General features: G+C 36.5%; 1 protein-coding gene across 1 annotated transcript in view; it reads left to right on the plus strand.

The window, feature by feature from the left end:
- The first annotated feature begins 267 nt into the window (after positions 1-267).
- Positions 268-22,939, plus strand: part of LOC121379204 (thymidine kinase 2, mitochondrial-like) — a 29,139-nt gene continuing 6,467 nt past the window's right edge. Inside the window, exons 1-6 of the mRNA XM_041507703.1 lie at positions 268-1,064; positions 15,524-15,582; positions 17,868-17,942; positions 19,105-19,158; positions 21,788-21,877; positions 22,823-22,896. Of these exons, the coding sequence (XP_041363637.1) occupies positions 842-1,064; positions 15,524-15,582; positions 17,868-17,942; positions 19,105-19,158; positions 21,788-21,877; positions 22,823-22,896 (575 nt within the window). The 5' untranslated portion in view covers positions 268-841. The remainder of the gene's footprint in view (positions 1,065-15,523; positions 15,583-17,867; positions 17,943-19,104; positions 19,159-21,787; positions 21,878-22,822; positions 22,897-22,939) is intronic.

The raw sequence follows: 22,939 nt of genomic DNA on the forward strand, positions 1-22,939 counted from the left end.
TGTCCAATTTGGTTCCGTTTTCGCCTGGGGCCGTTTTGGCACGGTTCCGTTTTCGCTATAACCCCATGACAGTAGCTAAATTAATGCTCTCATAACACAAAAACGTACTGCCCAAAACTGCAGAAATGTGGCAGTAAGATAAAAAATATAGCTTACCCAATGGTTTCAAAATTAGGATAAAATACGAGTTTGCGTATAGCGACCATCGTGAATTACACACACTATGCCATATTTTTTCTGCCTTTTTTTTTTTGCTCTTTATTTCTTCATGTGTTCTTCAAAACGACTAAATAAACAACATTTACCCTTTCACAATACTCCGTAATTTTGTATTGATAAGTTACCTTAAATTCCAAATTTCAAACTTAAGTATAAAAACTAGATAAATTGCAGAAATTATTTTATTATATAAGTGGGTACGTTTTTTGTTGGGTACGTTTTGACCAGTTCACTCCCAGAGTTGTGTCCCATGAAAAGTTGACCTATTGGTTGCATTTTGACATGACATAAATACATTTTGCTTTCATTTTTTCAAATTGCTAGTTAATACTTTACATTAAGTTTTACGGAAAGGAAACAACTGTTTATTGGATACCTTGGGGGTATTTGTTTTATGTTGTTAACTTTAAGATGTCGGATATGAGATGGAGTTTCGGGTGATCGTGATTCTGACGATAGAATCATGGTCCATGGACTTCAGTATTATAGTATGAATTATTACGTTGGCATTTCATCCATCAAAGACACTGCACCATTAATACCAAGAATCACCTCGTTCGAATGTTCAGAGAAATTATCTTCAGCCTACACGTGTTCATTTACTCTTTGATGTCGCCGACAGATGGCGGTAAGAAACTTGGGGAAATGGACCAATCACGAACGAAGCTGTCGGTGTCTGGCGGCAATTTTGGTTAGAACTTTTGAAAGATTTTGTGTCGATAAAAAATTTCAAGGACCAAAATTAGTGCAAAACAAAGACAAAGGGTTTGTGTCAAGAAGCTTTAAAAAGCTTGAAGAAATGTTGGGTGCACGGAATTTGAAGAAATTAATAGAGAGCGACATTGGTAACTAAATTTATTGACATATGATGTTATTAACTTATTATTGGCAATGATTGACAATGACAGTCACAATGGGTTGGTGTATTTCGTTGACCTTATTTGTTATTCCTTATGGAAAACCAGGCAGTAGTCATGGAATTAATTTACATCCTCCAAAGGGGTATAAACTCTGGATAGGCCTATGGGTTGCCAGGCACTGTATCAGAAAAGAATTAAAGAGTATCGTGAACAAACAAAATCCTGGTTGTTTCGCCCTGAAACCATTTCGAACCCTTCATTGTTTTGCCCTTAGTCCCGTTCACCCAGGGTTGGTTCATCCTAAATCTTATTCGTACCAAGTCGTTCCTCCCTAAAAGTGAGTCGATTCACGCCCCCCCCCCCCCCATTATTTGTTACATTTTGTAGACTTAATTTATTTCCAGCAGATGTTTCAACCTGAAAAGAAAAGAAAAATAATTTAATTAAATTAATCATTATTCTTTATCTTCACTTTTAATTTTTATATATAAAGCACTGATTATAATGAGCTTAAAAAAATAATCACAGACATAAATAGATCATCACAAATTTTAGTAGAACCAAACTCGATGGTTATTGATGGCAATGTGTAAAATAAAAAATAATTGATGGATATAGGATAAATTAATTAATAAATGTTTTTATTGATAAAATAAAAATTAGGGCGAAACGACCCTAAACGGGGGCGTAATGACTGTTGCAGTGTTGGTGGTACAAATGGGCCCAGATCGAAACAACACGGGCGATCTTAAAACAAAGAGTTCTAAGGGCATACCTGAAAAAACGTGAACCAGGTAACCCCATAAACCGGTCAGTGTTTCTGTTGGAAATTTTTTTTTGGGGTATGGCGCTACTGAAGGTTCTGTATATATATATATAGCACAGAAGACTTCACCTGGGGTTTAAGGTGTTTATTCGGAGATCACCTGGAGGGATGTGAAGATCCCGATGTACATGTAAAACATACATCAACACAAATATCTATCTCTATAACGACCCTGGAATAACAAAAGAACATAAAATAAGTTACATTTTCCAGGTTAAGTACAATTTAATTCAATATTAGTGTGATAGGGGAGCTTGAAATTAATCACCTATTTGTAAATAATAATAACAAAGGGTATTTATAGCTCAGATGCTTGGGGGAAGCCTATCGAGCAACAATGTATTACATATTTGTTGGCGGTCTCCAACTTAGCTGTGTACGTCATAGGCCTTCTTGACGTGTAATGTTGGGGTCCTGACGGTCGGCTCCGCCGGGTCCCATTAGTCGGCACCCCTACACGATCTATTAAAAGAAGTGTTTCGGAACACTTGGGGTTCTTCTTAGTTTTCGATTCTTGTGTTATATTTTGTTTTTAAAAGTCAGATTAACTTCCGAGACGGTGAGTAGCAATTTTTGGGAAATAAACATACAGCTTTATTATTTAGTATTCATCTATTTTGTGTATCGTGTATAACATGCCTTCTTTAGTTGTCATTTGTAAATAAATATCTATCGTTTTGGTTACCTTTCAAATTGTGTTTGTTCGGTCATTTATTTTATTAATTACTAGAAATCATCCAGTAAAGAACCCAGTCATCCTGTTACATTATATTACTAATGTACATTTAACACACATACATTTCAATTCAGACTCAAATCAAATATAATTATAATTCAAAGGTTAATTTAATTATCACATCATTGCTATAAGCATGTGCAAAGCACATTATAAACTAACTATACAAATAAACACTTCTGCATATTCCATAGCACACATAATCATAAACATACACATATAAGTAAATATTTAACCTACCGACTGTGGGTCAGGTCGTTTGAATAATGATGCTGGTTATGCTACATCATTGATAACCTGTCAACAAAATACCACTTATAAATAGGAGCACATAAAATATACACATAGAATATATTCATATATACACTTAATAATAAAGTAGATTAATAACTGATTTAGTTATTTACTTATTTGTATTATTAAACCTAATCAAATATTCGTCTTAGAAAACAAATATCCCTATATAATTATAAACATTATTAAACACTACTTTAACTCGTTCGCTATAGAATAAGTTTAATCAACTGCTTACACATGCTAAGTTCTAATTTAAGACTTATCATAAAATATGCATACGCTAATCTAGTTTACTACTTAAAACACATGGTTATATCTTAAAATATATGTTTGTATTTACCTGTGCTGTTAATAACTGTGCTGTGCAGAACTTGATCAATTAGAAAACTTGCAATGCAGAAAACCACCTCTGTCTTGCTTGAACGTTTAAAAGTCTCTGACTCCAGAGAACACCAGGTAACAAAAGAAACAATAGATGGGCTTACTATTGAACGACTACCTGACCTGAACACTGAGTTGAGGGTGAACACAACCCAAGCTGACAATACCAAAGACACAGGAAAACAATAGAAACACACTAAGAGACAGCTTTGCACTATTAGAGTTAGAAAGAATAAAATATATGTAAACTGTTTTAAAATTGTAGTGTATGTGATATGCAATTTAAAACATCCGGTTACATAGTAATTTACAATGAGTGCTGAATGCAACCCAGTGCTCTACAAAGCGAGTAAAATACACGCCATGGCGACTAAAAAAATTCCGTGGCATCTAAAAAATAAAATCACATTCACCAGGTGGCGACTGTCCAATAGTTTTACTTTAATCTGTAAACAAATCTGGATATCGGAAAACACAGTGGACCAGTAGCAATTTATCTTCTAAAAAACTTGTTTTTTCGGTAATTTGTTTGAAAAATAAGTTTCAGACAAGTTATATATCAGACTATGAATAACAATTTTCCAGTATTCACAAGTAAACACGTTAAGGGAGGTAATACTTCGTTATGATGTTTAGACACAGTGGTTTCCGTTTAAAAAAAACTATTTTCCGTTTCATGTTTTTGTTTCATGTTTTCTGTTTCATTTTCGTTTCAGAATACAACGTGTAGGCCTAATTAACAATTTAAATAACACAAGCTGTGACAAATTAACATAACAGGCAGACAACGCTGTTTACTTTTGACTTTTTCATAATTCTTGACAAAATTTAAAATTTTTAAGTTTTAAAAAATTAAAAAAATAATTAAGTACCTTTTGTCAAATGTATCATATAAAAAAAAAATACCGTTGGGTCTGTTTTATTTACTTTGTACGAAACCAAGACAAGGGTCCGAAAATTGACTGGTGTCGACATACATTGCTATTTGTTGTTAAATCAAAGTAGGCCTTCATATTAGTAGTGAAAAATCAGAGCAAAGGTTACAGTTATAACAACTACATAAAGCATATTTGTCCAACAACTGAGTGCACTGTTTTATTCAACGGGGCTTAGTGTTAACAAAATGTAAAAATCACTCTTCCATGACAAACGTTAGCGACATACCGCTGACTGAACTTACTCCTGGAAAAAAAACACCTGTCCCGTCTGCGCAGGCTCAACAGACTAAGCAGTGAACCAGTCCCAAGTTTAGCCAGCAAACGTTTCGCCAACGTTCACGAAGTATTTAGTTCCCAACGTGGCCATTTGGTTTACGTTTTTCAGCTCGGTCTGGCTGAATGTAGCATCGGTAAATATGACACTACGCATTTGCCAGTAGTACTGCACACTGGCCAATCGTCAGTTTTACAGTGTGTGGCAATAGTAAAATGGTATTAATTTTTTAAACTTCGCGAAAATCGTAATTCCGTTTCACAATGGGAATTCCATGAATTCCGTCCCTTTTCCGCGATTGCAGAAAAATCACTGGGTCTAGATGTTATCTCCCTTAACTTGAATTTCAAGTGTTTGGCAATAATTCGGCCCCAGATAGTTTTGGTCCAAATCTGTCCTGTCCCATTTAGAGCCCGATTTTAGTTATGTATTAAAATGAGATTGTTGAGTTACTGTGTGTCTTTACTTGTCTGTTTGAAACTCAAATATTAATTATTTTAAATGTTCGACTTATATCTGTGTTACGCAGAATCGTCTCGTGCTTATCGTCATAATAACGAATTCTCCAGTCGTGAATGTCGTTTTAATCATGTCAGAAGTAATGTTCACCAGTGGAGGATGAAAACATGCTTCTATTTTCATGACTCGACTTTAGACGGTTTTAAAGACAATTATTTACAAAACCATATTCAGGATTTACAAGGCAGTATATGTGACGAAAATAAATATTTAAACCAAAAGTAAGGTAGCCGATTGGTAACTACTAGCAACACGCTGAAGCCTGGTAATTATTATCACAATGCTTTTATTTAACTTTTAATGAGTACTACAATTTAAATGCATATCTTAGCAGTGCCATTAAAATATTAATTAGCTTAATTTTGTTTAATAAAATTATTGGGTATGGAATTTGTTAATGATAGTTAATAGTCGTTCACTGTTTTAGTGGAACTGGACACAAACAGTTGTATAATTACTATTTATCAACTAGGAATTACCCTTCACGAGTTCATTCGAATGTGGTTCTAATAACATTTACGACATTAGTAATGTGCCGTAAAATGGCACTAAAAGCATGTGATTTATATATTAGCTGGCTACGAAATATAAGTGGCTGGCGACTAAAATATTATACTTTACTGGCCAGGGAAGAGTAAATTTGAACATGCTTTGTAGAGCACTGCAACCATAATCGACAGAAAGAAAATGGGTTAATTTTAGGGTTAGGGTTAAGAAAATCATATGATACAGTAATGATAAGAGTAATTATTAAATTTGTCAAAAGTTTAACTTAAACAAATAATATCTGCCAGTGTTCACAATTAAAATGTTTCGGGCAGTATCCCAGTTGGATAATAACATTTCAAAATCTGGTATCCCACCCGAGAATTTAGTATCCCAATTTTGGATGTGGTTACCTAACATTCAAATACAGCAAACAGCCAATTTTAATTTTAATAAATAAAAAGGCTGTATTGGTTGAAAACATTTTATAATGGTTGTTTGCCTTTACAGTGTTTTTATCGACTTTGGAATTACTAGGCCTAATGAAGAAACACTTAGACTGGAAGGACACACCACAACAAAAACAATAGAGACTTGGCGGTTCTAAGTCTCCAGTGTAAAATTAGACTGGGTACGAGTTGGGAGAAATATTGTTACGGCGTACGGGTATGAGCTCAAAAATACTGTTACGTACAATGTAACTCCGTCTGTAAATGATTACTTTCACTGTAAACGAAAAATAAAAACTCAGGATTAAAAACCCCCAACATTATATGGTATCCCGGTGGGATTCTGTGTTCTTGAAGTCTGGTATCCTCAGGATACCATTAATCTCAAACACTATCTGCAAAACAATTTGGGTATGGTGCCATACCCGTTTTACCCTCTGGCAGAAACCCTGCCGGTCTATTTACATTTGACTTATTTTTAAGAAATGTGCATACAAATCATGATTACAATGACATCAAAATACTATTTTTGTTTGAAAACCTTTCCAAAAGTAAAGTGCACAAATGAGAAAAAGACAAGTAGACATCAAAATATTTTTACACAAAGGGAAATTTTATGTATACATGACCGCCATTTTGCACTGTGTGTACTATATTAAATGGCGTGTAATATTAAACATAAAAATAAACTAAAGTTTTACACCGCTGTCGGTCTCGTCTGCTTCGCAGATTCATTGCATAAGAATTTTGTTGACGTCACATGAAACGTCTCAATCTTGAAAACTATGGCTCAGTTTACGGAAGTAGCTGAAGAATGTCAACATTAGACTACAACATCATGCATTTAATCTCATCAATACCGGCCTCGGTGGCATCATGGTTAGGCCATCGGTCTACAGGCTGGTAGGTATTGGGTTCGGATCCCAGTCGAGGCATGGTATTTTTAATCCAGATACAGACTCCAAACCCTGAGCGAGTGCTCCGCAAGGCTCAATGGGTAGGTGTAAACCACTTGCACTGACCAGTGATCCATAACTGGTTCAACAAAGGCTATGGTTTGTGCTATCCTGCCAGTGGGAAACACAAAATCCCTTGCTGCCTATCGTAAAAGAGTAGCCTATAGATGTGGCAACAGCGGGTTTCCTCTAAAAAACTGTCAGAATGACCATATGTTTGATGTCCAATAGCCGATGATAAGATAAAAAATCAATGTGCTCTAGTTGCGTCGTTAAATAAAACAAACTTTACTTTTTTTTAATCTCTTCACAACAAAACATGGCATGGATATTAACATATGATGGTTGATTTTGACAATATAGTGAGCAAGGTAAACATTATAAATTTCATAACATCTATCGTACATTACAATGTGCATGTGCAGAAACCATTTCCCGTTAATAGGCTGGTTCACGTTTACTCGAGGATACTTCTAAAATGGGACATAGAAAGTGTGGTTCTTTCTATGTCTGAATATTGTTATATACCCTATATATAACTGGTATTGAAAAGTTGTGACACCATGTTTCAACCTTTTCTCAACCGAAATAGTGCAACAAATGGACACACAAACCAAAAATGTATAACTTACTGTAGTCACTAATTAAATAGTAAATTGTATTGACTTAATGTGTGCCCTGCATGCACTATCCCTATTATTATAGTTTTTTGTAAATATTTTCAGTTTGGTCTGATGTAAGAAGAAAAGGAAACATGGTTTGAAAATAACAAAAATATACTATTTTTGAGTGCAATTTAGAAAACAATCAGTTCAGAAATAAATAACTTGTAGGCCTAGTATCATGAAAACCCCTGAACCATGCATGCAGTCTATTTTCACACAACTTGTTTTTAAGGAATCTACATACAACTGAACCCTGATACCAAAATACTTTTGTTGAATTAAAAAAACCATTTAAAAAAGGGGCACAAATGAGGAAAAGACAATTTGACATTAAACATATTTTTATAAAATTTATAGGGAAATGGTAATGAAATGTATGTATACATGACCGCCATTTTGCACTGTACGCACTATATTAAATGGTGTGTTGGCCTAATATTAAATAAATTTAATAAACAACAATTTTACACAGCTGTCATTGTTAGTCTCGTTTTCTTCGCAGATTCATTGCATAAAAGTTTTGATGACATCACAATAGCCCGGTTTATGGGAGTATCTGAAGAATGTCAACATTAGACCATGACATCCATTAATTTTAATCTCTTAACAAAAAATGACATGTATTTTAACATAAAATTTGTTGGTTGACTTGGACAATAAATTGAACTAGGTAAAACATTATTTCATTAAATCTATCGTACATTACAATGTGCATGTGCTGAAACCATTTCCCGTTAATAGGCTTGTTCGTGGTTACTCAAGGATAAATTCCATAGCATTAAAAAAAGGCATTCCCCGTGGGACGGACTATGCAGATACAGTGTGGGATATCTGAAGTAAAAATGGCAGTCCTGACCCCTCTAGATTTCCTCTTTTTTACAGTTCACCAATTCCCACCCCGATATAGTCCACAGTAAAAAACAAACAAGTGCTGTGGAGAATTAAAAACCAAGAATTTGTCTTCCACAGCAATTTTTAAAAGAATTGCCATTCATGGGTAAAAGGGCCCACCGTCGTAGACATATTACAAATAGTCCGGGAGCCCAGAGAGGTTTAATTAGCATTGCGAGTACAAAAGGTCTGAGGCCTGGAATATGTAGGTGTGGGCTGTGGGACCCCCAAACGGCCATTCTTAAGTGTCATCTCCTGTACCAATCCGAGGGGCTGCCCCTCAAAATACCCCAAATTTTAAGTTTAATTAGCATGGTTGAGTACACCAATCAAACCTACACCAAAATGTTCTCTGTTGATGTACTAATTAAGATCCACCATTCTTAAGTGTCAGCTCCTGTACTTAGTCTACTTAAGAACGCCTCTAATTAGCACTAATTAGAAGTTTAATTAGCATGGTTGAGTACATCAACGAAACTGATGCCAAAATATTCTTTAGGGTACCCTGACTAAGGATCAGTGATTCTTAAGTGTCAAAACCTGTACCGAATCCACTTAAGAACGGGTCAAAGGTCAAAATCCATCCAATTTCAGGTTTAATTAGCACGATCGAGTACATCACCGAAACTAACGTTAAAATGTTCTCTGTTGATGTACTAATTAAGATCTACCATTCTTAAGTGTCAGCTCCTGTACTTAGTCCACTTAAGACTGCCACTAATTAGCGCTAATTGGAAGATTAATTAGCATGACTGAGTACATCAACGAAACTGATGCCAAAATATTCCTTAGGGTACTCCGACTAAGGATCAGTGATTTTTAAATATCAACCTCTGTACTGAATTCACTTAAGGTGAAAGGTAACAATTTGCCCAATATTAGGTTTATTAGCATTCACGAGTACATCAAAACATTAATATGTTCTCTGTTGGTATGATAAACAAGACCCACGATTCTTAATGTCAACTCCTGTAGTTAGTCCACTTTAAATGCAATGAGTGTGAAATGAAAATGTATGATTAATATAACTAAATAGTTTTCTATTTGATTGTAATATTATATGAATATGATGATATGACTATTTCCACATTTGAACAATGAAAGATTACATTTACTTTAATTCTCAATGTGAGTGTTATAGCAGTGATACTATTTGCATGAACGAGAGTAACTGTTGTAATAGTTATACATACGTTGATCCATTGTTTTCACCAGTGTCTGGTGAAATTCTGAATGTACTATTAGTTAACAATGAAAAGCCGGGTATACCAAACTTAAGATACAAGCTAGTTCACAGGGTCCATAGGTGATGGTTCTGGGCGATGTAATGGCCACTCATTTGAATAATAAATTTAGGTGAATTCTGTCCAAGTTACGAGCCACATGATATACTTTCGATTCCGCGCCATAACACATGACATAAAAATGGGATTTCTCCAAAACTACAGCATGAATAAAGAATGTGAGTATGTGATTACTATAAATGCAGTCGAACTCCAGGACTAGATCAAAACAAAAAGTGCATCCCAAAATCTAAACTAAGTTATTAATGTGATAAAAAAAATTATTGGTCACCAGACAGAAAGAAAATTATTGATCAAAACAGAACTTGAGTTCCAGTCTGGTTCCATTTCATTGCCTGCCTAAACAACTTTCACCTTCCTTAATCTTCATCCTCAGAAAGGACTGCCTCATCTTCAGATGATACTGTCATGTCTTCCTCTTCAATGCTCTCATCATCAACGATCCCGTTTTCATCTGGATGAGAGTTTCTGGCAGTTGTGTTTCTTCATGGAATATTGGTTGATAATATCCATTGTAAAAATCCCAACCATTTGATGCAGTTGGATATCAGTGAGATCGGCATTCACCCACATTTGTGCAACAAAGGATGCATGTTTCATGTGAATGTTTAGCTCTGCCTCACATGGTGGAATGGCACTAGCATTTATGCCCTTCAGCTTCTCCAACGGATTCTGTATCGTTGACTTTGGTCCATAACCCTTTTCAAATATCTTGTATCGAAAGGTATCGAGTGTTGTCTTGCTTGTAGCCTTTGCTTCATAGATGCTAGCGGTAAATGTTTGCAGGGTATTTTGTGTGATATGATTGCTTCAATCGCCATATCTTCAAATGCTTTTTGTACCTTTGTATTTTCCAGATTAGCAGATGGTCTCAACTTTCCCTTGCGAACAAATGATCCAGTGTAGTCACTACCGGTGAATGCATGGAATCCTGGTAGTGCTGCACATATCTGAGGGCCAAGTATCAAACTCAAACTTTCTGCAGTGATACAACATGATGACTGCTTTGTCAGTACATGACGCACGGATGACTATGTCTCCTTTTACCCCAGTCTTATGAGTGTCATCAACTGCTTTTGCATGAAGGCATATCTTGGTATCCGCCTCCTCGTGGTTATTTCTAGGGTCATCGACCACATCACACTTCAGAACTCCATCTACAACTTTGAAATGATGGCATTCCCCTGGAATATCAAGGTAGAGCTGGCAGCTTCCAATTATCTGTGCATATTGCTGGTCCTGCCACTCCCTTGCCAGGAACTGTGAAAGTTGGGTTTTGAATGATCAAAAACTCTGTTATCTGCTCCTCTTCTGCCTCACTCCATATCTTTCAAAGATGGCTGTGGCTAGTTGTCAAAGACGAGGTGAATTTGAATGATAGACAGTGCCATTGTTTGAATCAGAATGTTTCTTGCAAGTCCTTCGTAAGTTGAGGGTAGACAGTGAGGTAATGTATGAAGGTGAAATTGGCCGTCTACAATGCATACAGTGTGAATTCAGGGTGGCCTTTTCCGTCTTTCATCTCTGATTCCAATAAATGGAAGGGAGCGCTTTTTTTGGTTTTTGCCATTGTTCCATCTGTGCTGCACATTGACAATGGTACAGGTGTGAGTGAATATTCAACTATGAATGGCAAGTCCAGATTCCGTTTAGTTGCTAGTAACACCAGGTGAACCATAAGATCTTTGTACTCTCAAGTTCAGCTATTCTGTGGTCTTTAGCTCTGATTCTTCACACAATCATTTGTAAAGGACTTTATCTTCTCTTCAAATCTGTTGAGATTACTAATGCAGGACTGTAGGAATGCTCGGTGGTGTGACTGTCCATTTTCTGGAATGCTGAGCAGACTTTCCCGAATCTTGTCACTGGCAGCCTTCCCTGTGCAGATAATAGGACCTCAACAAAGGAGACCACAGGTCAATAGTGATGCCTTGAAATCGAGATCATTCTAAACCCAACTACCACAGTTCCTGGCAAAGTTGTAGATGGAGTTCTCAAGTGGGAAGTGGTCGATGACCATAGACATAACCACAAGGAGGCGGATACCAAGATATTCCTTCATGCAAAAGCAGTTGATGACACTCAGAAGACTGGGGTAAAAGGAGATACTGACATAGCAGTCATCATGCTGTATGACTGCAGAAAGTTTGAGTCCCCACTGTGGATTGATGTTGGTACAGCTGCCAAAACTAACCACAGATATACCAATATAATCACTATTTACCAGATACTTGGCCCTCAGATATGTGCAGCACTACCAGGATTCCATACATTCACCGGTAGTGACTACACTGGATCATTTGTTTGCAAGGGAAAGTTGAGACCATCTGCTAAGCTGGAAAAGAATACCGAGGTACAAAAAGCATTTGAAGATATGGCATTGATGCAGAACTCAGTCATATCATACAAAATACCCTGCAAATATTTACCGCTAGCATCTATGGAACAAAGGATATAAGCAAGACCACACTCAATGTCTTTCAATACAAGATATTTGAAAAGGGTTATGGACCAAAGTCAAGGACAAAAAATCCGTTGGAGAAGCTGAAGGCCATAATTGCAAGTGCCATTCCACCATGTGAAGCAGAGCTAACCATGCATATCAAACATGCATCCTTTGTTTCAGATTTGTGGGTGAATACCGATCTCACTGATACAACTGCCAGAAACTCTCATTTCTAGTTGAAAACGGGATCGATGATGATGAGAGCATCGAAGAGGATGACATGACAGTATCATCTGATGATGAGGCAGTCCTTTTTGAGGATGAAGATTAAGGAAGGTGAAAGTTGTTTAGGCAGGTAATGAAATGGAACCCGACTGGAACTTAAGTTCTGTTTTGATCAATAATTTTCTTTCTATCTGGTGACTAATCAGGAAAATGAACCTTGAGTTGAATTTTGATCACATCAATAACTTAGTTTAGATTTAGGGACACACTTTACGTTTTGACCTAGTCGTGGAGTTTGACTGCATTTAGTATAATCATATACTCCCATTCTTTATTCATGCTGTGGTTTTGGAGAAATCCCATTTTTATTTCATGTGTTTTGGCACAGAATCGAAAGTATATCGTGTGACTTGCAGCTTGGACAGAATTCTCCAAAATTGATTATTTAAATGAGTGGCCATTACATCACCCAGAACCATCACCTATGGACCCTGTGAACTAGCTTGTATCTTAAGTTTGGTATACCAGGCTTTTCACTGTTCAACTAATAGTACACTCAGAATTTCACTAGACACTGGTGAGAAGATCAAGTAAATGTAATCTTTCATTGTTCAAATGTGGAAATAGTCATATTATTATAGTCATATTATCATATTCATATAATATTACAATCAAATAGAAAACTATATAGTTACTAGTATATTAATCATACATTTTCATTTCACGTTCATTGCATTTAAAGTGGACTAACTACAGGAGTTGACATTAAGAATGACGGATCTTGTTTACCATACCAACAGAGAACATATTAATGTTTTGATGTACTCGTGAATGCTAATAAACCTGATATTGGGCAAATTGTGACCTTTGACCTTAAGTGAATTCAGTACAGGGGGTGATATTTAAGAATCATTGATCCTTAGTGGGGGTACCCTAAGGAATATTTTGGCATCAGTTTCTTTCAACGTTAGTTTCGTTGATGTACTTGATCGTGCTAATTAAACCTGAAATTGGATGGATTTTGACCTTTGACCCGTTCTTAAGTGGATTCGGTACAGGTTTTGACACTTAAGAATCACTGATCCTTAGTCAGGGTACCCTAAAGAATATTTTGGCATCAGTTTCGTTGATGTACTCAACCATGCTAATTAAACTTCTAATTAGTGCTAATTAGGGGCGTTCTTAAGTAGACTAAGTACAGGAGCTGACACTTAAGAATGGTGGATCTTAATTAGTACATCAACAGAACATTTTGGTGTAGGTTTGATTGGTGTACTCAACCATGCTAATTAAACTTAAAATTTGGGGTATTTTGAGGGGCGGCCCCTCGGATTGGTACAGGAGATGACACTTAAGAATGGCCGTTTGAGGGTCACACAGCCCACACCTACATATTCCGGGCCTCAGACCTTTTGTACTCGCAATGCTAATTAAACCTCTCTGGGCTCCCGGTTTAAAATGATAAGTACTGGCATATAATGTACACCAGCTGTATACATTCTGCCATTGTTGAGAAGCTTTATTATCGGTAATGTTCTCTACCTACAGCATTTTATATCTCAACGCTGTCATTAAGTTCGACCCTTGGGTTATGGGTTTCAGATCTTTTGAAATTGGACCCTGCATTTCATGTACTTTGAAATTTTTTAAACAACTGTTCTCTTTATATATATATATATATATTTTTTTTTTTAATTATAAAAGGTATCCATTAACTTCCAAGATTTTAGGGTACATAATTTTACTCTCTCTACCCTCTGGCTAAAACCCTGGTTGCCTAAAAACAAATTTAGGATTTGTTTATATATATGGTGTTGGTAATTTGTACATTCGTGTATACATACAGGGATTTATCCAGGCGTTGTACGTTACCGAACATCGGCACCTTCCCAGGGCTCGAACTTAACGGTGGCACCGACTGCAATTGTCGTCTTTGAGATGTCAATTGCTATAGGTAGAGATCATCACCGATGGCAATTTTATGCCGTCGGTAAAGCTCCTCGATAATGGCAAAAATTGATACACCAGGGCTCCATTCCATGAAGCGATCTTTGCTCTAAGATCACCTTAATTGCATAACTACCTTATGCAGTTACGGTGATCTTAGCACTAAGATCGCTTTGTGGAACGGGGCGCTGGTGTACATACATGTAATATGTCAATATTTAATATTTTCACATTTGAAATGTGTACATACAGCAAAATAATCTTAAAACAAAATTGCCATAGGCAGGCTCAAAATTACTGTCAGTGGGGAGTTTCGCCCATAGCAATTCATTTAAAAATTACTGTCAGTGGGGAGTGTCGCCCATAGCAATTCATTTCAAAATTACTGTCAGTGGGGAGTTTCGCCCATAGCAATTCATTTCAAAATTACTGTCAGTGGGGAGTTTCGCCCATAGCAATTCATTTCAAAATTACTGTCAGTGGGGAGTTTCGCCCATAGCAATTCATTTCAAAATTACTGTGGGAGACAAATTCTTAAGTGACATCTAAGCTGAACAGACAAAAACAATTTCATGCTGTTTACACTGGTACTAAATGATTTGCTATTCTAAGTAACACTAGGTGTAATGCAAATGGAAACAAGTCATGTACTGTACATCAAACTAGCTTCATTGCTGATAATGTTAACATTTTGTAATGAAACTGATCTAAACAATATATCAGTACATATACAAAATTGTTGTTCCTAGCTTATATATTTTATTTACCTGCAAAACAAATAGGAGTGGGAGTTAAATCAAAGAAATTTAAGAACAGTTGTCTTCATTATATAACTCAAAATCAGAACAATCAAAATAGGTGAATTTTGTTTTGTTATTTATTTAATTAATTAAGAACAATGTATTAAAGCAAATGAATATAATTATGTTTTAAATAATAATATATATATGCATAAATTTAATGGCCCCAAAAAATCCCAATTATGACTAAAATTGCACTAATTTTCCCAGTCCGATCAGCCACAGGACTGGTGAAAAATCCTGGGTAAATCCCTGACATATAATACCATTTGAAACCTATGATCTGTTTTGTTTGGTTTTTTAGATACAGAACCATTGCCATCATGTTTGATGCAGACACTGGATGGCCAGAAGTCTTTCACAGTAAGTTTTATTATTCTTAATTAGTAGGTTTTGAAGTAGAAACAGGGCAGCCTGCGAACAGTAAAAAGCAGTCCATTTATTAGACCTAGCAGGTGAAATAAAAATTACTTAAAAATTGTATGTCAATTTTCAAGAGACAGATGTATATATACTCTTCAAAAGAAGAAACGCAAAACCACATTGTCGTAACATTTTGAGAATTGATTTAATTATTGAATGGTGAGTCCGATAATTACCAAATGTTGCAGGATTGTTCACAATTCACTCTAGTCCATTGTGAGTAAGTGATAGGACACACCACCAAGGTCAAGGTCATCTGGAGTCAATACCGGGTGTGGCCTCCGCGTGTGTTGACAACTGCCTGGCACCGCCTGCCCATTGAAGCAACCAGAGTACGGATGACGTCCCGGGGGATGGTGGTCCACTCGGCCTGCAAGGCTGCTGCCAGCTCGGGCAGGGTCTGGGGCTGTGGTTGTCGCTGTCGGAGGCGTCGGCCCAACTCGTCCCATAGATGCTCAATTGGGTTCAAATCCGGTGATGTCGATGGCCAAGGAAGGACATTAATGTTGTTGTTCTGTAGGAAAGCCGTTGTGAGACGTGCTGTGTGAGGCCTGGCGTTGTCATGTTGGAACACTGCGTTGGCGTTGGCCATAACTGGAACGATGTGTGGCCGGAGGATCTGGTCAATGTTGAGGCCATTGTCGATGAATCTGGCACCACTGCAGTCGGAGTCGACGGTGTTGTGGTGTTAAGATGACACCTCGAACTGGACGTCTGGCACGAATTCCTACCTCACGTAGGCGGTTCCGTACGGTCTGGTCGGATATCCTGCGCAAACCTGGTATTGCTGCGGCTGTGGAGGTGGCAGTAGTCAATCGTTCCCGAAGGTGGCGTACCCGGATGTAGCGGTCCTGCCCGGGGGTAGTGACCCGTGGTCGACCGGATCTAGGGAGGTCACGTGTTGATCCATGTTGCTGGTAACGGTCCCACAGTCTGGAGATGGTGCTTGGGGACACATGGAATGCCCTGGCAACGGCCGTTCTGGATTCGCCTGCGTCTAGTCGGCCGATGGCATTGTTTCTCTGCGGTTCACTGAGACGTGGCATGTCCTGGATTGTCAACTGTCGGCCAGATACAGAGGCCAGGCAAGCGAACACCCTGCACTTTTATACTGTCGGTGTTCATGTTGCACGTGCAGACAACGCACGTGCAGTGGTGACATGGTTTGCACGTGGCTGCGTTTTTGCGAATATTCATATTTATGGAACTTTATTGTACAGTAGCTGCGTTTTATCGAATGTAACCGTGGGAATGTGTTTGGGACATGCAATGACCTTATATTCACAAAGCATGAACCGGTAGGAAACATAAAATCGGAGTTATAACCCATTTGTACCCTTTTGCGTTTCTTTTTTTGAAGAGTATATATATGATAATCTCATCTTCTATTTAGCTGAGGCTGAGCTTGAGATTCTTTTATGTTTTAATTTTATCATGCTCTAAAATACATCTCAAAGGTCCTAATTTTGCAAACACTGTCCCAAACCTTCCACTTTTATATTTCCGGGAGACCATATTTTGACAGGCCATGCATGTATTTCGTTTGGCCTGCTATTTAAACAAAATCAACAGCAGGCCATTGTTTACTTCCTGTTTCTAGCACTGATGACAAGAAAAATGTAATGCTGCCCTACCCAGTTTGCTACTGTGCCCTTCCTGTACTTAAAAATTTGTATGTGTATGTATATATATATATATATATATATATATATATAAATGTGTGTGTGTGTGTGTGTGTGTGTGTGTGTATGCAGGCATCATGCCATCGGGTGAAGTGAGAACAAAATTTGCTTTGATTAACTTGACTTCGCCTTGTAATTCCTCCTGTTACTGGGTACAAAAACTTTAACATCTATTCATAGATAGAAATTAAATGTTAAGTAAGAGTTCAAAACAACACCCTGGTGCCAGAAAAATAGACAGTTCAGCTCATGTAAAATGTGTTACTGACTAAAAAAATTGCAAGTGACAAAATACATGTATTACGATTGTCAACAAGAAACTAAAAGATGATAATGTGTTCTCTTTTTTTTTTTTTTTTTTTTTTATTATTATTTTTGTTTTTGATGCTGCACAAAAAACTTGGACAGTATAAATTGTTTTGAAAGTTCATTTACAATCGGAAAACATTTTAGCCATTTGCATTGTGCCTAACAAGTTATTTTGTTTGTATTAGTGTACATAAATACAGGCACTCTTACATGTTTAACTGTTTGAATTTGCAGGTTTCTGTTGAAGGAAACATTGGAAGTGGAAAGACAACACTTTTAGAATATTTCAAAAATTCTTCACATGTTGAGGTATTAGTTAATGTTAACTTTATGTTTCTAGCATGCATTGAATACATTTGTGTTTCAAAGTAGAATAATATTCAAAATCAATGCAAGCTAAAAAAAAAAATTTTTAAAATCATTCTCCAGAAATGGTGCTAGGTGAGCATTCGGAAAATGTTTTAAAAGAAATTTATTAGTATTTTTATTGCAAGGCGATCAGCTTCCAGCTCTCTTAAAACTTTCCCCAGTTGTTGACTTACTTAGTTATTTTAAATAATGACATACCTGAGTATGTACACATGTGTTCATTATGTACATTTTGTATATTATATGTGCAACACATTTTTGAATACTGGATAAACTAAAGGACTATAGGCTATATTAAAATTTATTTTGCTAAAAAAAGAGGGTGAAATAACAAAAACATTTATAAACAAACCCACTCTGAACACTTTGACCAAAATGCAAGTACAAATCAAGACTCGTGTTGCTTAATAATACCCCACTATCAACCCATTGTTTCTAATACAATTCGTATAATAGAAGAAGAAAAAGAGTAAATGATTTGGTCCAAAAATATAATTTTTAAAACTGACAACTTTTGAGGAAATTACAATAACAAATGTTTAACAACAACACTAGAGCCCATTGCCATATCGATTATAGGCTATTGGACGTCAGACATGTGGTAATTTTCTACACGTTTGAGGAAACTCACTACATATTGCCATTAACAGCAAGGGATCTTTTATATGCCACAGACAGGACAGCTACTGAGCTAGCACATGCTACAACCTTTGGTATACCAGTCATGGTGTATTGAATTGGATGGGGGAAAAAAACCAGTCTGAGAATTGATCAACAGGTGATTCAATCAGACAGCGCAAAAACCTGAGGAAAGCACTCTACCAACTGAGCTTTGAGGAGGAAGTCATATGCATAAGAAAACACCACAATGATGCAGCGTGGTAAAATAGACATTACGCTCTCTCAGAGACAGAGGCATTTTAAAATTTAAAATTGTGATGAATTACTTAAGTTGGGTAACTCAGCTATATAAAGGGAAAATGAGCTTCCTAATGCATGTTTTAGTAGTAATTTACCTCTGACCATGTACTTGTATTTGTGGTCATTTGAGATTGACACATGTCAATTATAGCCAATTTAATTTTCCTTTTTTCCATTTTAGTCTGTACTGGAACCAGTGGAACAATGGACAAATGTTAATGGCCACAATGCACTGGTAAAGAACACTACTTTATTTGTTTTTATTTTCATTTCAACTTATTTTAGTGCTTATATCCAATGAGATTCAAGCATGCTGTCCTGGGCACACACCTCAGCTATCTGGGCTCTGTCCAGGACAGGGGGTTAGTTGTTAATTGTTAGTGGTTAGTGAGAGAGAAGAGGGTGCAGTGGTCTTACACCTACCCATTGAGTTGTTAAAACTCACTCTGAGTAGGAGGCTGTGAGTCCTGTATCTACCAGCCTTATTATATGTCTGACAGCCTAACCACAACACCACCAAGGCCGGTTTTGTTTTTATACAATTTCTAAAAGTAACTGCCAGGTTTATACAGACAAAATACTTATTAACTGTTTAAGAATAGACAGCAATAATTTTTTGGTTCATGCAAGTATTATATACATGTATATAGAAAGTGTTGAAAACATACCTTTTACAAAATATATGAAGTATTAATCAAATAAATTTTAAAAATTTAACCCGTTTTTAATATATTCGTAATACAAAGTCGCATTTTCCCCATCGCTTGCCAAAAAGCCTCTGAACTCTGAGAGTTCAGTCACGTGACCCTGTGACGCAACAACAGGCATAACATCAAAGGCGATTCGCAGCCTTCCAGACATTTTACATGGAAGTGGAACACGTGCATTTTTAAAACGTGATAATGTTATTCTATTGAATTGAATTGTATGTTTGGAATATTATTTTGAAGATATCTTTCAAATGTAAAACATGGTGAACCGTTGTTCGGTGTATGGATGTACAAAAGCTGCAGTTAAAGGCAAAAGAAGTTTGCATATTTCCCCGAAAGACAAACCGACATTGTTTGCATGGAAGCAGTTCTTAAACTGAACACGTGCGTATTGGAAAGGACCGTCAAGATGAGATTCGATTTGCAATGACCACTTCACACTTGGGGATTACGACAATTATCTAAGATGGTCGATGGGAATGACACCAAAACGTTTGTTAAAGAACTTGTCTGTTCCATGCCTGTATCCCCCTTGTTCAACACGGTGCATTTATATATGTTAAAAAAATAAATGTAGGAAAAATATTTTTTAGAAAATAAAATCGCATTTTTCATGTTCGGGCTGTACATAACGATATCCCAAACATGGCCTGAAGACAAAAACAGATAGGCCTACCGAATGTGATTTTTTCTAAAAAAATATTTTCCCCACATTTATTGTTTTAACATATACAGTCAGACCTCGTTACAACAACCGTTGTTACTGCAACATTTACACCATCCGACCACAAATTGTCGGGAACAAATGTACATCAGTGTTATTCTGTTCATTAAAACGGAATTCACACCTTCCGACACCGACAGCAAATTAGGAACAAACGTGCATCCGACGTCTGAAAACACCTCTTTACAATGACATTACATAATTACAGATACCGTAGCATATTGGCAGTACACACACAACCACTTAGATTCCTTGATCCCGTAGTTAGCTGACTGTGTCACATGCTGTCCGAGCTATCGATGTCTGCGAAATCTGTAGACATGTATTGCTTTTGCAAATGAGCCTTTAGTTAACCAATTAAAAGATTAACTTCGAACAATAAAATCTTCTATTTTCATATTTTGTAAACAAAACAGGTACCAATCATAGATGTCTGTAACCGAGTAATGATTAGACTGACGATGAATGCGCCTTGTTTAATATATTTAATTATGTTTTTTAAAAACATATTTAATGTATGTACGTGTATTTGTTGTTTTTAATAATAATTGCAATACATTAATTATTTAAATGCTATCCAGTCATCAGTTAATATTAATTAGTATTAGTAAAAAAAAAAAATTCCTACATTTATTTTTTTAACATATATAAATGCATCGTGTTGAGGTGTATCTTTGTGCCAAATATGAACAATGTACACCTCGGCATTAACATTTGGGGTTTGTTTTTGTCACCGGGCGACGTCCGGGTTCCGGGCTGCAAATAGGCTGACTGCATTTGACTCGATGGATCATCTTCGGTGTACTACAGTTCAAACTGATAGGGATGTACCCCTAATGGATTTTCTCCTTCCTCACCAGTCGAGGTAGCATTAGAATAAATAAATAAATGCGACACGTCCGAAATATCCAAACTAATGTCCGATAAGAATGAGCTATTTTCCGAAGAAACATTACATGCTGTCGCCATGCTAACGTACTAATGAATGAGTGGAATTCACCTGATGTGACGTCACAGGTCAGATGCGGGTCAAATCGACTGGGTCAGTGTTTTTTCCCAGAGCGTTATACAAAAAGTCGCTTTATTAATAATTGGGGTGGTATTTTTGTTTTTTATGTTTAATAATGTAATCCTTATGTATTTCTTATATATACTGTGTATTAATAATGTGTCATGATTGTGGACCTTGATGCTGTGGGTTTTTTTTCACTTTCACAGTAATTCTTAAAACCCAAAGTTCCATTTATTCATGTTGTGAAGTCACCAAAACTAGTTTTTTAAAACAATTCAACACACCTTATGTCTGCCTCTCCATACATCCCCAATTAGTATTTGAAAAGCGCTATTTCAAATAAGTAACATGTTTGCCAAATCATGATGTATTTAGTATGACACGGTCATATTTACTTTGAGAAAACTTTTTATTTTAGGGTTTGTTGTACGAAGACCCTTCCAGGTGGAGTTTTACATTCAACATGTACGCCATGCTGACCCGAATTCAGATGCACAAAGCACCTCATGTGAGTATTACGTACTGATATTCAGTATTGTAAAATGTGATGTAATTAAGATTTACTGAAGAGACAAAATTTATGGAAAAGTCTGGTGAGATGGGTTGAAATTCAGGGTTTTTTTCACCAGAGAATTTACTAACACACAGAAAAATAACTGTACATAGACATGTACAATGCTGCTCGCCCAACCAGTTACCATGTTATGCTATGCAAAACAGTGCAACAATCGAGCAATAGTGTGTCAGTGTATGCAGAAATGAAAACTAGTATTGACTACACCCTGTACATTTGTTTTGTTCAATAAAGTTGTTTTATTCGTTTAAAAAAAAAAAAAATGTTTCAAGATTAACGGGAATCAAGTGAATATGGAATATCCACAAGTGAATTTTACTGTTCCATATGCTATGATTGGAAGATTTGATTTACTATTCTGTTTTAAAAATGAGTATTTTTAGAAAGCGAAATGGTGTCTTGTTCTGAACTGGGGGGGTGGGGGGGGAGGGGGGGTGAATTCAGCTCAGTCGGTTTAATTACAGGATTAAACTACCTCGGTGGGTCCATTCAGCTGATTGGGGTTTTTCTCGTTCCAATCACTGCACCACAACTGGACAAAGACCATGGGCCCATTGGGCTATTTCTTGTTCTAGCCAGTGCACGACTGGTATATAAAAAGCTGTGATATGTGCTATCCTGTCTGGAGTGGTGCATAGAAAAAATCCCTTGCTACTAATGGAAAATTGTAGTTGGTTTCCTCTTGAGGTTGTTAAAATTACCAAGTACCACATCCAATAGCTGATAATTTTAAATCAATGTGCTCTAGTGGTGTCGTTAAACAAAACAAAATTTTCCTTTAATAATAACAAAATTTATGAACCCTTGTTAAGCTTACATACATTTGTCTTTATTTGAATTATTTTGTTTTCAACTGATAACTTTATTTTCTGCTTTTAGAACAAGCCAATTAAAATGCTTGAGAGATCCTTGTACAGCACACAGTATTGCTTTGTTGAAAATGATTTCAGGAAGTAAGTTTATTTATTAAAGGTACTTAATCTTCTTAAACATTGT

The sequence above is a fragment of the Gigantopelta aegis genome, chromosome 8 (genome assembly GCF_016097555.1).
Source record: "Gigantopelta aegis isolate Gae_Host chromosome 8, Gae_host_genome, whole genome shotgun sequence".
Taxonomy (NCBI): Eukaryota; Metazoa; Mollusca; class Gastropoda; order Neomphalida; family Peltospiridae; genus Gigantopelta; species Gigantopelta aegis.